Source organism: Mustelus asterias, unplaced genomic scaffold (assembly GCF_964213995.1).
Source record: "Mustelus asterias unplaced genomic scaffold, sMusAst1.hap1.1 HAP1_SCAFFOLD_431, whole genome shotgun sequence".
NCBI classification, from domain to species: domain Eukaryota; kingdom Metazoa; phylum Chordata; class Chondrichthyes; order Carcharhiniformes; family Triakidae; genus Mustelus; species Mustelus asterias.
Window position 1 is genome coordinate 193392 of NW_027590386.1, and position 14426 is coordinate 207817.

General features: G+C 46.3%; 1 protein-coding gene across 1 annotated transcript in view; it reads right to left on the minus strand.

Moving 5' to 3' along the window:
* LOC144486703 (F-actin-monooxygenase MICAL3-like) overlaps positions 1-14426 on the minus strand; it is a gene marked incomplete at its 5' end in the record, with an annotated part of 256125 nt that overhangs the window by 82292 nt on the left and 159407 nt on the right. Inside the window, 2 exons of the mRNA XM_078204702.1 lie at positions 9348-9401; positions 11629-11723. Of these exons, the coding sequence (XP_078060828.1) occupies positions 9348-9401; positions 11629-11723 (149 nt within the window). The remainder of the gene's footprint in view (positions 1-9347; positions 9402-11628; positions 11724-14426) is intronic.

A 14426-nucleotide genomic window follows, 5' to 3' on the forward strand; every position in this document is an offset into this window, starting at 1 on the left:
TCCGCGTCTGGCATGTGGGAGTCTTTTAAGGAACTATTGATAAGGCTGCAGGATAGGCATGTGCCAGTAAAAAGGAAAGATAGGAAAGGTAGGATTCGAGAGCCGTGGATAACCAGGGACATTGAGGATCTGATTAAAATGAAAAGGGAATTAAGTCCAGGCAACTTAGAGAGTTAAGTCCAGGCAACTGAAAACAGATGGAGCTCTGGAGGAATACAGAGAGAGTAGGAAAGAACTCAAACGGGGAGTTAGAAGGGCAAAAAGAGGTCACGAGATGTTCTTGGCAGGCAGGATTAAGGAGAATCCTAAGGCATTCTATTCATACGTTAGGAAAAAAAGAGTTGTCAGGGAGAAAATCGGACCTCGCAGGGACAAAGGAGGGGAATTATGCTTAGAACACAAGGGAATAGGGGAGATCCTAAATGAATACTTTGCATCGGTATTCATGAAGGAGAGGGGCATGTTAACCGGGAGTGTCTCGGAGGGAGGTGTTGACCCGTTAGAGAAAATCTCCATTACAAGAGAGGAAGTGTTAGGTTTTTTAGGGAACATTAAAACTGACAAAGCCCCAGGGCCTGATGGCATCTATCCTCGACTGCTCAGGGAGACGAGAGATGAAATTGCTGGGCCTCTGACGGAAATCTTTGTCGCTTCTTTGGACACGGGTGAGGTCCCTGAGGATTGGAGGATAGCGAATGTGGTCCCGTTGTTTAAGAAGGGTAGCAGGGATAACCCAGGAAATTATAGGCCGGTGAGCTTGACGTCCATGGTAGGGAAGTTGTTGGAGAGGATTCTTAGAGACAGGATGTATGTGCATTTAGAACGGAACAATCTCATTAGTGACAGACAGCATGGTTTTGTAAGAGGGAGGTCGTGCCTTACAAATTTGGTGGAGTTTTTTGAGGAAGTGACAAAAACGGTTGATGAAGGAAGGGCCGTGGATGTTGTCTATATGGATTTCAGTAAGGCATTTGACAAAGTCCCACATGGCAGGTTGGTTAAGAAGGTTAAGGCTCATGGGATACAAGGAGAAGTGGCTAGATGGGTGGAGAACTGGCTTGGCCATAGGAGACAGAGGGTCATGGTCGAAGGGTCTTTTTCCGGCTGGAGGTCTGTGATCAGTGGTGTTCCGCAGGGCTCTGTACTGGGGCCTCTGCTATCTGTGATATATATAAATGATTTGGAAGAAGGTGTAACTGGTGTAATCAGCAAGTTTGCGGATGACACGAAGATGGCTGGACTTGCGGATAGCGAAGAGCATTGTCGGGCAATACAGCAGGATATAGATAGGCTGGAAAATTGGGCGGAGAGGTGGCAGATGGAGTTTAATCCGGATAAATGTGAAGTGATGCATTTTGGAAGAAATAATGTAGGGAGGAGTTATACAATAAATGGCAGAGTCATCAGGAGTATAGAAACACAGAGGGACCGAGGTGTGCAAGTCCACAAATCCTTGAAGGTGGCAACGCAGGAGGAGAAGGTGGTGAAGAAGGCATATGGTATGCTTGCCTTTATAGGACGGGGTATAGAGTATAAAAGCTGGAGTCTGATGATGCAGCTGTATAGAACGCTGGTTAGGCCACATTTGGAGTACTGCGTCCAGTTCTGGTCGCCGCATTACCAGAAGGACGTGGAGGCGTTAGAGAGAGTGCAGAGAAGGTTTACCAGGATGTTGCCTGGTATGGAGGGTCTTAGCTATGAGGAGAGATTGGGTAGACTGGGGTTGTTCTCCTTGGAAAGACGGAGAATGAGGGGAGATCTAATAGAGGTGTACAAGATTATGAAGGGTATAGATAGGGTGAACAGTGGGAAGCTTTTTCCCAGGTCGGAGGTGACGATCACGAGGGGTCACGGGCTCAAGCTGAGAGGGGCGAAGTATAACTCAGATATCAGAGGGATGTTTTTTACACAGAGAGTGGTGGGGGCCTGGAATGCGCTGCCAAGTAGGGTGGTGGAGGCAGGCACGCTGACATCGTTTAAGACTTACCTGGATAGTCACATGAGCAGCCTGGGGAATGGAGGGATACAAACGATTGGTCTAGTTGGACCAAGGAGCGGCACAGGCTTGGAGGGCCGAAGGGCCTGTTTTCTGTGCTGTACTGTTCTTTGTTAACTAAGGGTCATAGTTTGAGGATAAAGGGTAAACCTATTAGGACTGAGGTGGCGGAGATTTCTTTACCCGGAGAGTGGCGAATCTGTGGAATTCATTACCACTGAATGTAGTTCATAGAAATCATAGAAATCATAGAAACCCTACAGTGCAGAAGGAGGCCATTCGGCCCATCGAGTCTGCACCGACCACAATCCCACCCAGGCCCTACCCCCACATATTTACCCACTAATCCCTCTAACCTACGCATCCCAGGACTCTAAGGGGCAATTTTTAACCTGGCCAATCAACCTAACCCGCACATCTTTGGAGCCAAAATGTTGAGGCCAAAATGTGTGTGATTTCAAGAAGAAATTAGATATAGCTCTTGGGGCTAAAGGGATCAAGGGATATGGAATCAAATGATATGAATTGCGACTGGAATCGGCTGCCATCAGGGGTGGTGGAGACGAACTCAATAGGGTCTTTTAAGAGACTCCTGGATGAGTACATGGAGATTAATAGGATAGAGGGTTATAGGTAGGTCTAGAAGGTAGGGATGTGTTCGGCACAACTTGTGGGCCGAAGGGCCTGTTTGTGCTGTAGTTTTTCTATGTTTCTATATGGGAGGAAGGAAGGATCAGGATATTAAATTTGATGATCAACCATGTTCAAAATGAATGGTGGAGCAGGCTTGAAGGGCCAAGTGGCCTAACCCCACTTCTATTTTTGATGTTTCTATGTTGCTGTCACCCAGCTGTCCGCAAACTGTCATGCAGATAACCACTGCTGGTTTTACACCGAGTCCTGCTGTTTCCCTGGAAAGAGTTAATTGTGTGCGAAATGGGTTGCAGGAAGGAGGCCAGGGTGGAGAGGGTTCAGAAGCAAAAGTGAGTGGGTTGGCTATCAGTAACCAAGTCCTTCCCAATGTGGGCCTTTAATTGGATGCAGAATACCTGTGACCCTTAAATTGCTATTTAAGGGTCCCAATGGCCTCCTGGTGGGAATGCTGTCCTCTCGCCTTCCTGTCCCAGATTTCATTGGAGGGAAACAGGAGAGCTGCCCCCACACTTTGCACCCTGAGCTTGAAAGTCCTCAATCCACCCTGCCTGATTAAGCACCTTGCCAGCTTCCAAACCCACCTCCAAATGGGCGTTAAATTCCACCCCACACCTATGTACAGCTGTTGTATCATAGAATCCCTGCAGTGCAGAAGGAGGCCATTTGGTCCATTGAATCTGCACTGACTCTTTCTTCCTGTTACTACAGATGCATTCAGATACAAAGTCTTTTATTATGTATTTTATTATTTTTCCTCCACTGACCCTATTTGTTGGTTAAAGTCCAACAGGTTTATTTGGTAGCAAATACCATAAGCTTTCGGAGCGCTGCCCCTTCGTCAGATGGAGTGAAAATCTGTTCTCCAACAGTGCACAGAGACACAACATCAAGTTACATGTTGGATGTAACTTGGGATGTTGGATTTATGTCACATTATCAGTAACATAGAACATAGAACATAGAACATTACAGCGCAGAACAGGCCCTTCGGCCCACGATGTTGCACCGACCAGTTAAAAAAAAACTGTGACCCTCCAACCTAAACCAATTTCTTTTCGTCCATGAACCTATCTACGGATCTCTTAAACGCCCCCAAACTAGGCGCATTTACTACTGATGCTGGCAGGGCATTCCAATCCCTCACCACCCTCTGGGTAAAGAACCTACCCCTGACATCGGTTCTATAACTACCCCCCCTCAATTTAAAGCCATGCCCCCTCGTGCTGGATTTCTCCATCAGAGGAAAAAGGCTATCACTATCCACCCTATCTAAACCTCTAATCATCTTATATGTTTCAATAAGATCCCCTCTTAGCCGCCGCCTTTCCAGCGAAAACAATCCCAAATCCCTCAGCCTCTCCTCATAGGATCTCCCCTCCATACCAGGCAACATCCTGGTAAACCTCCTCTGCACCCTCTCCAAAGCCTCCACATCCTTCCTGTAATGTGGGGACCAGAACTGCACACAGTACTCCAAGTGCGGCCGCACCAGAGTTGTGTACAGTTGCAACATAACGCTACGACTCCTAAATTCAATCCCCCTACCAATAAACGCCAAGACACCATATGCCTTCTTAACAACCTTATCTACTTGATTCCCAACTTTCAGGGATCTATGCACACATACACCTAGATCCCTCTGCTCCTCCACACTATTCAAAGTCCTCCCGTTAGCCCTATACTCAACACATCTGTTATTCCTACCAAAGTGAATTACCTCACACTTCTCCGCATTAAACTCCATCCGCCACCTCTCGGCCCAACTTTGCAACCTGTCTAAGTCTTCCTGCAGACTACGACACCCTTCCTCACTGTCTACCACACCACCGACTTTGGTGTCATCAGCAAATTTGCTAATCCACCCAACTATACCCTCATCCAGATCATTAATAAATATTACAAACAGCAGTGGCCCCAAAACAGATCCCTGAGGTACACCACTTGTAACCGCACTCCATGATGAATATTTACTATCAACCACCACCCTCTGTTTCCTATCCGCTAGCCAATTCCTGATCCAATTTCCTAGATCACCCCCAATCCCATACATCTGCATTTTCTGCAGAAGCCTACCATGGTGAACCTTATCAAACGCCTTACTAAAATCCATATATACCACGTCCACTGCCTTGCCCCCATCCACCTCCTTGGTCACTTTCTCAAAAAACTCAATAAGGTTAGTAAGGCACGACCTACCTGCCACAAAACCATGCTGACTATCACCTATCAATTCATTACTCTCCAAATAACTATAAATCCTATCCCTTATAATTTTTTCCAACATCTTGCCGACAACAGAAGTGAGACTCACCGGTCTATAATTCCCGGGGAAGTCTCTGTTCCCCTTCTTAAACAATGGGACAACATTCGCTAACCTCCAATCTTCTGGTACTATACCAGAGGCCAACGACGACCTGAAGATCAGAGCCAGAGGCGCTGCAATCACTTCTCTTGCCTCCCAGAGAATCCTTGGATAAATCCCATCCGGACCAGGGGATTTATCTATTTTCAGACCCTCCAGAATATCCTGCACATCCTCCTTATCAACTGTAATACTGTCTATTCTACTCCCTTGCAACCCAGTGTCCTCCTCAGCTATATTCATGTCCCCTTGCGTGAACACCGAAGAGAAATATTGGTTCAATGCTTCACCAATCTCCTCCGGTTCCACACATAACTTCCCTCTGCCATCTATAACTGGCCCTAAACTTGCCCTAACCAACCTTCTGTTCTTGACATACCTATAGAACGCCTTAGGATTCTCTTTAACCCTATCCGCCAAAGTCTTCTCATGTCCCCTTTTAGCCCTTCTAAGCTCGCTCTTCAACTCCCTCTTAGCCAATCTAAAGCTTTCTAGTGCACTACCCGAGTGCTCACGTCTCATCCGAACATAAGCCTCCTTTTTCTTTTTAACCAACAAAGAAACTTTTTTGGTGCACCACGGTTCCCTAGCCCTACCAATTCCTCCTTGCCTGACAGGGACATACCTATCACAGACTCGCAGTAGCTGCTCCTTGAAAAAACTCCACATGTCGGACGTTCCCAGTCCCTGTAATCTCCTAGTCCAACCTATGTTTCCTAATTCTCTCCTAATAGCCTCATAATTACCCTTCCCCCAGCTAAAACCACTGGCCCGAGGTTCATGCCTATCCCTTTCCATCACTAAGGTGAACGTAACCGAATTGTGGTCACTATCACCAAAATGCACACCAACTTCCAAGTCTAGCACCTGGTCTGGCTCATTTCCCAGCACCAGATCCAATATAGCCTCACCTCTAGTTGGCCTGTCTACATACTGAGTCAAAAAACCTTCCTGCACGCTTTGAACAAAAACTGACCCCTCTAACGAGCTAGAGCTATAACAATTCCAGTCAATATTAGTCAAGTTAAAATCCCCCATAACAATTGCCCTATTACTTTCACTCCTAAGCAGGATTGACTCCGCAATCCTTTCCTCAACCTCTCTAGAACTTTTAGGAGGTCTATAAAAGACTCCCAACAGGGTGACCTCTCCTCTCCTATTTCTAATCTCCGCCCATACTACCTCAACAGATAAGTCCTCATCAAACCTCCTCTCTGACACTGTGATACAATCTCTGACCAATAATGCTACCCCTCCCCCTCTTCTACCTCCTTCCCTACTTCGACTAAAACATTTGAACCCCGGGACCTGCAGCATCCATTCCTGCCCCTGCTCTATCCATGTCTCTGAAATAGCCACAACATCGAAGTCCCAGGTACTGATCCACGCTGCAAGTTCACCCACTTTATTGCGAATACTCCTGGCATTGAAGTATACACATTTCAAACCCTGCTCCACCCCACCTCTGCAATGCCGTGCATTGCAGTCCCCATCCATGCATCCCTCACTTTCAGCCCCACTACTCAGGATCCCTCCCCCCCCCCCCCGAATCAGTTTAAACCTCCCTGCATGGCCTTAGCAAATTTACCCCCCAGGATATTGGTCCCCTTCTGATTAAGGTGTAGACCATCCTTCTCATAGAGGTCACACCTTCCCCAGTACGAGCCCCAATTGCTTAAGTACCTGAACCCCTCCCTCCTGCACCATCCCCTCAGCCATGAATTCAAACCTTCCCTCTCCCTATTCCTCTCTAAACTATCCCGTGGTACAGGCAAGAGTCCAGAGATAACCACTCTGTCAGTCTTGGCCTTTAGTTTCCACCCCAACTCCATAAATCCCTGCCTAATATCCCCTTCCCCTATCCTCCCTATGTCGTGTGTCCCCACATGTACAATAACTTGTGGTTTATCTCCCTCCCCCCTAAGAGTCCTGAATACCCTGTCAGACACATCCCGGACCCCAGCCCCTGGTAGGCAACACACCAACCCTGAGTCCCTACCTTTAGTTCCGACCCTCCTATCTGTCCCCTTAATTGTGGAGTCCCCAATCACAAGGCCCAGTCTTTTCCAGCCCCTAACCACCTGAGCTTTCTCACTCGGCTCACCCCCAGAGATCTGCTCTCTATGCTCAGTTGATTCCTCCTCAACTGTAGCCTCCAGCACCGAAAACCTATTATGGAGGGGAACCGCCCCAGGGGATTGTCTTCCCGATTGCTTCTTACCCCTCCTCCTGGCATTGACCCAAGCCTCATTTCTAGGAGTTACTATTTCTCTATAACTCCTATCAACTTCCACCTCCGCCTCCCGAATTATGCGGAGTTCCTCTACCTCCCCCTCCAGCTCCTTTACAACCCCCACAGCTTGCCTCCTGATCTTGCAGAATCTTACTAGCTGTTCTGTCTGGAGACAATACACATCTCTTTAACCTGTGTTTAATGTTCCCTCCACCCACATTGTCTGTACCTTTAAGACCTGGCTGGCTGCAGAGATTTGCATTCTAATTAGTATTCTGTAACTTGATGTTGTGTCTCTGTGCCCTGTTGGAGAACAGATAACTACTCCATCTGACGAAGGGGCAGCGCTCCGAAAGCTTATGATATTTGCTACCAAATAAACCTGTTGTACTTTAACCTGGTGTTGTGAGACTTCTTACCCTATTTGTTGGTGCAGTGTTATATTTGTACGCTTTGTCCCCTCCTGTCACACAGGTAATTTGTAAATCTTCCCTCATTTGTCCCATCTGCCCCACTATTTAATTTAGCTCCCAGCTGGTGGGAAGGGCAATGAGAGAATAGGGCGGGGCAATTGGGGATGCTCATGAGGAGGCAGCGGTCAGATGGGTTTTTCAGAGGTTGTTAAGAGAGGCTGAAGACTTTGCAAAGAGGGAGTCAAGCCTGAGCCAGTGGCAGCAGAGTAGAAAAGTGCAGGAGTACCGAACGGCTGGGGTAGAAGTTCAAGAATAAGGCAAAGTATCCAAAAAGGTAGATAATGGAAGGAGAAATAGTGAGAAGAGAGAGGGTCTAGGAGGGGTTTGGAGAAAAAAAGGAAAAAAGTGAAGTGATGGGCTCAGGTAAAGGTCAATAGCCAAAGCGAATGAAGACAAGAAAAATTGGACTGACATAGTTCTGGTTTTGTGACCACACTAACTAAAAACATTGTACCAGCACAGTCAGCAACCACACCACACTCAGTAACTAACAAATGCGATTAGCCATTGAACTAAACAATCATTGCACTCACTCACCTCCAGTCAGTATACTCACAGATCATTCTATAGTCACTACATACTTTGTAATCACACAAGTGATCCCACTAACTAACCTGAAAACAGTCTTTATAATAACTAAACAACTGTCAGTGACTTCGTAACCCTCACAAGTTATCACATTGCCTACCCTTACAACAAACAAGTTGTATACTAACCACACAACTCTTATTACATGTGCTTCTATTACTAGAAGAAAAGGGACTAGGCACAGTATTTGATCTTTAATTCTCTATCACGTCATCAATTGCAATTGGATATTCCCAATCTGTATTACCAGTTCCACTCCTTAACAACCTCCTCAATCAACTGTACTTTATCCAGAGTTATTGTCTGATTGATGTTTCAGACTCTCCTCGTCTGTCTGACTCTCTCTCTCTGCAAGCCCCTCCCCCTCTCTTCTGGGAGGCTTGTTCTCAAATGTTGTCCTTTCAGAGTGTTGGCTGGCTTGTCTATTGCTGCAATTCCTCTGTGTACTTGCAATAGTCTACAGAAACTAATAGAAGCCACAACATAGACACAGGCCATTCAAATCATATTGCCCAACTTCTCCCTCTATCAATATATCCCCTTTTTTTAATTGAATGATAGCCTGGACAACACTGCTGATCGAAGGCTATGGGTAAAGCATTTAAAAGGTGGGATGCCTATGCTTGTAGTGTCTTGGAACTCCTTTTCCAGATTGTGTGACTAGGCAAGGCCAGATCACAATCAGTCTTGTCAGGGCAGTATTAGTAATGAGACTCTTATTCCTAAATGCTGAACACTACAAACAGCATCTGCAGGTGCTCAGAGAATGGCAGGTTGTATGTAAAGGCAGAGCTGAAAAAACTGTAAATGATGGAACGGGTCCGGTAGCATCTGTGGAGAGAAAAATAGAGTTAATGATTCGTATGGATGGACTTGAAACGTTAACTCTGTTTCTCTCTCAACAGATACTGCCAAACTTCCTGAGTATTTTTTCAGTATTTTCTGCTTTAGTTTCAGATTCCAGCATCTGCAGTATTTTACTTTTAAGTGATTAAAACTGTGCCCAGTCCCTACGATCCCTAAAGTTTGTCCTCTTGATACCTGCTCCTTCCTCCAATGTAACTCAGACACACGATCAAACACATCAGCAGGCAGCTGGAGAAGAGCACAGAGAAAAGATCTGATCAGATGTTTGAACAAAGGTGATTGTTGGAGCTGGACATTTGTGTGTGCGAGGCAGAGTTCACTGACATTCCTGACCCACTCACCCTGTCCAAACATTTCCAGTATTCTGTCAAGATACACAGGGGGAGAGAACTGCAACTCCTCGTATCCCCCTGTACCCAAAACCCCCATGCCCGATGCTCCGGGACACCAGCTGTATTGACCTACTGACCTCTGAACTCTGACATGAGCTTTCTGGCAAAAAGGCTGAAGGATTAAAACCAATCACAATGCCCGAACCCAATCCGAAACCTGACCCCCAGGCCTGAGGACAAGTTCATTCCAATGTTCAGCCAACATTGAGAATGATTTCTACTGACCCTCCCCATCCTGATTCCCAATTGACTGGATCCTGCACAACATGATCTTCCCAGCCTGGTGCAGCACAGACCAGAACAACAAAGAACAAAGGAAATTACTGTACAGGAGCTGGCCCTTTAGCCCTCCAAGCCTGCACCCACCATGCTGCCCAACTGAATTAAACCCCCCAACCCTTCCACGGACCATATCCCTCCATTCCCATCCTATTCATGTATTTATCCGGATGCCCCATAAAAGTCACTATTGTTTCTGTTTCCTCCCCCGGCAGCAAGTTCCAAGCACCCACCACCCTCTGTGTAAAAAAAACTTGCACGTACAACTCCTTTAAACCTTGCCCCTCACACCTTAAACCTGTGCTCCCTAGTCATTGACTCTTTCACCCTGGGAAAAAGCTCTGACTATCCATTCTGTCCATGCCCTCATAATCTTGTAGACTTCTATCAAGTCACCCCTCAATCTCTGTCGTTCCAGTGAGGACAAATCAAGTTTCTCCAACCTCTCCTCATAGCCAATGCACCAGGCACCATCCTGGTAAATCTTTTCTGCACCCTCTCCAAAGCCTCCACATCCTTCTGGTAGTGTGGTGAGCAGAATTGAACACTATATTCCAAGTGCGGCCTAAGGTTCTATAAAGCTGCAACATGACTTGCCAATTTTTAAACTCAGTACCCCAGTCGATGAAGGCAAGCATGCCGTATGCCTTCTTGACTACCTTCTACACCTGCGTTGCTACTTTCAGTGACCTGTGTACCTGTACACCCTGATCCCTCTGCCTATTAATACTCTTGAGGGTTCTGCCATTTACTGTATATTTCCTATCTGCATTAGACCTTCCAAAATGCATTTGTCCGGATTAAACTCCATCTGCTATCTCTCCACCATATATATAGGTGATCCCGTGCGACTTCACATTCTGTACCAGTCTGCCATGAGGGACCTTGTCAAAGGCCATACTGAAGTCCACATCCACTGTCCGACCCTCATCAATCATCTTCGTCACTTCCTCGAAAAACTCGATCAAGTTAGTGAGACACGACCTCCCCTTCACAAAACCATGTTGCCTCTTGCTAATACATCCATTTATTTCCAAGTGGGAGTAAATCCTGTCTCGAAGAATCCTCTCAAATAATTTCCCTACCACTGACGTAAGGCTCACTGGCCTGTAATTACCTGGATTATCCTTGCTACCATTCTTCAACAAAAGAATAACATTGGCTCTTCTCCAATCTTCTGGGACCTCCCCTGTAGCCAGTGAGGATACAAAGATTTCTCTCAAGGCCTTAGCAATTTCCTTCCTTGCCTCTCTCAGTATTCTGGGGTATATCCCATCAGGTCCTGGGGACTTGGCTACCTTAATGTTTCTCAAGACCCTCAATATCTCCTCCTTTTTGATCTCAACATGACTTAAACTATCTACACACCCTTCCCCAGACTCAGCATCCACCAAGTACTTCTTGTTGATGAATACTGATGCAAAGTACTCATTTAATACTTCACCCATTTCATCCCCCCATGCATCCATCCCTGGCTCCATGCATAGATTCCCTCCCCTGTCCTTGAGTGGGCCAACCCTCTCCCTGGCTACCCTCTTGTTCCTTATATATGTATAAAAAGCCATAGGATTTCCTTAATTCTGCTGGCCAATGACTTTTCGTGACCCCTTTTAGCCCTCCTTACTTAAGGGAAACTCTCTTTCCAACTGCTGTGCTGTCTTGGACCACAATTACCCATATTAGCCCCTGTGCACCTCCCTGGTGGGGTGGGGGTTGTTGGGGGGGGGGGGGGAGTGGGGGGTGGAGTGAAGGGCGGAGTGAGGGGCGGTGTCGGGTCTGAGTACCTCTCTTCTTGAGCGCTGGGAGCTCCTCTCCAGAACATCATCACTCGACAAATCAGAATCCTCTGAGAAGCTCAGGTGCTGACCAAGCTGGAGTCCTGGAACAAGAAACAAATGGCACAGTGAGATGGTGTGCGAGTCCTGAGAGGGGTTAGGGTGTCGCGAGGGGGGTTAGGCTGTCCTGGGGATGGTAGTGTCAGGGTTTCCCAAGGGGGCGGTGGGGGTGTCAGGCTTCCCAAGGGGGAAGGGTCAGGGGGTCCTGAGGGGGGGTGGGGGGGGGGGGGGGTCAGGATGTCATACATACATAGAAACATACAAATAAAATAGAAACAGGAGCAAGCCATTTGGCCCTTTGAGCCTGTTCCACCATTCATTTTCATCATGGCTGATCATCAAATTCAACACCCTGATCCCACCTTCCCCCCATATCCCTTGATCCCTTCAGCCCCAAGAGCTATATCTAATACACAATACTCCAGGTGTGGGTATTTTTGGTATGTCATTAGGAGCGTAAAGGACGGGAGCAGGGGCACAAATGGTAGAAGACTGCCTGCCACCTGCTGAGGAACAGCAGCTCAGAGAGAGAGAGACTTGCTGAATCGCTCATAGCTGCAGTTATAGAACATAGAACATAGAACAGTACAGCACAGAACAGGCCCTTCGGCCCACGATGTTGTGCCGACCTTCATCTGAAACCAAGATCAAGCTATCCACTCCCTACCATCCTGGTGTGCTCCATGTGCCTATCCAATAACCGCTTAAATGTTCCTAAAGTGTCTGACTCCACTATCACTGCAGGCAGCCCATTCCACACCCCAACCACTCTCTGCGTGAAGAACCTACCTCTGATATCCTTCCTATATCTCCCACCATGAACCCTATAGTTATGCCCCCTTGTAATAGCTCCATCCACCCGAGGAAATAGTCTTTGAACGTTCACTCTATCTATCCCCTTCATCATTTTATAAACCTCTATTAAGTCTCCCCTCAATCTCCTCCGCTCCAGAGAGAACAGCCCCAGCTCCCTCAACCTTTCCTCATAAGACCTACCCTCCAAACCAGGCAGCATCCTGGTAAATCTCCTCTGCACTCTTTCCAGCGCTTCCACATCCTTCTTATAGTGAGGTGACCAGAACTGCACGCAATATTCCAAATGCGGTCTCACCAAGGTCCTGTACAGTTGCAGCATAACCCCACGGCTCTTAAACTCCAACCCCCTGTTAATAAAAGCTAACACACTATATGCCTTCTTCACAGCTCTATCCACTTGAGTGGCTGAAAAGAAAGCCTGATCTCAATCGCAAAGGTACCAACTGAAGATAGCAGAAGGAGACAGAGATTCCAGACACCAAAGAAGTCAAAAGATTCTGAAAGCCACAAAAATCTGGTTATAAATTTTTTGGGAGTGACAAAATTCTATTATATATTTTTGATGAATGAATGAGTAATGCATTTATCTAAGTAGCATTCCATTAGAATAGTGATTTATTCGGTGTGTTAATAATTTAGTTAAGCTGTTCATTGTTAAGTTAGATGAATAAAGTATTACTTGTTGCTTTTTTCAGAGGGATTCTCAGATAGTTATTTGATTTGACCACTAGAAGTTGCTGAAGTGCATATGTTATCCCTTCTCTCACACACTAACAGATTACGATAGGAGGTACTTCTCTTTGAGTGGTTGAGTGTTAGTTTTCAGAGAGGAGATCAATCCTCCCCTTCGTAACAAAGGCTAACATACCAATTACCTTTGTTACTGCCTGCTGTACCTGCATGCTTACTTTCAGCAACTGATGCACAAGGACACAAAGGTCTCGCTGAATATCTACCTCTCTCAATTTACACCCATTCAAATAATAATTTGTCTATTTTTGCTACCGAAGTGGATAACTTCACATTTAATCACATTATGCTGCATCTGCCATGCATATGGCCACTCACTCAGCCTGTCCAAATCATGCTGAAGCATCTCTGCATGCTCTTCACAGCTCATCCTCTCACTCAACTTTGCATCATCTGCAAATTTGGAAATAATACATTTAGTTCCCTCGTCCACATTATATATTAATTATTTGAATAGTTGGGGTCCTAGTGCAGATCCCTGCAGCACCCCACTGGTCGCCGCCTGCCAATTGGAAAAAAGGTCAATGCTTCCAACTCTTTGCTTCCTATCTGCTAACCAGCTTTCTATTCATCTCAAGACACTATCTGCAATCCCATTCGCTTTAACTTTACATAGTAATTTGCTATGTGAGACCTTGTCAAAAGCCTTCTGAAAGCTAAATAAACTGCATCCAATATTCTCCCTGGTGAATTCTACTAGTGACATTGAACCATAGAACCACAGAAAATTACAGCTCAGAAACAGGCCTTTTGGCCCTTCTTGTCTGTGCCGAACCATTTTTTGCCTAGTCCCACTGACCTGCACTTGGACCATATCCCTCCACACCCCTCTCATCCATGAACCCGTCCAAGTTTTTCTTAAATGTTAAAAGTGACCCCGTATTTACCACTTTATCCAGCAGCTCATTCCACACTCCCACCACTCTCTGCGTGAAGAAGCCCCCCCTAATATTCCCTTTAAACTTTTCCCCTTAACCCACGCCCTCTGGTTTTTTTATCCCCTAGCCTCAGTGGAAAAAGCCTGCTTGCATTCACTCTATCTATACCCATCAAAATCTTATACAGCTCTATCAAATCTCCCTCAATCTTCTACGCTCCAGGGAATAAAGTCCCAACCTATTCAATCTCTCTCTGTAACTCAGCTTCTCAAGTCCCGGCAACATCCTTGTGAACCTTCTCTG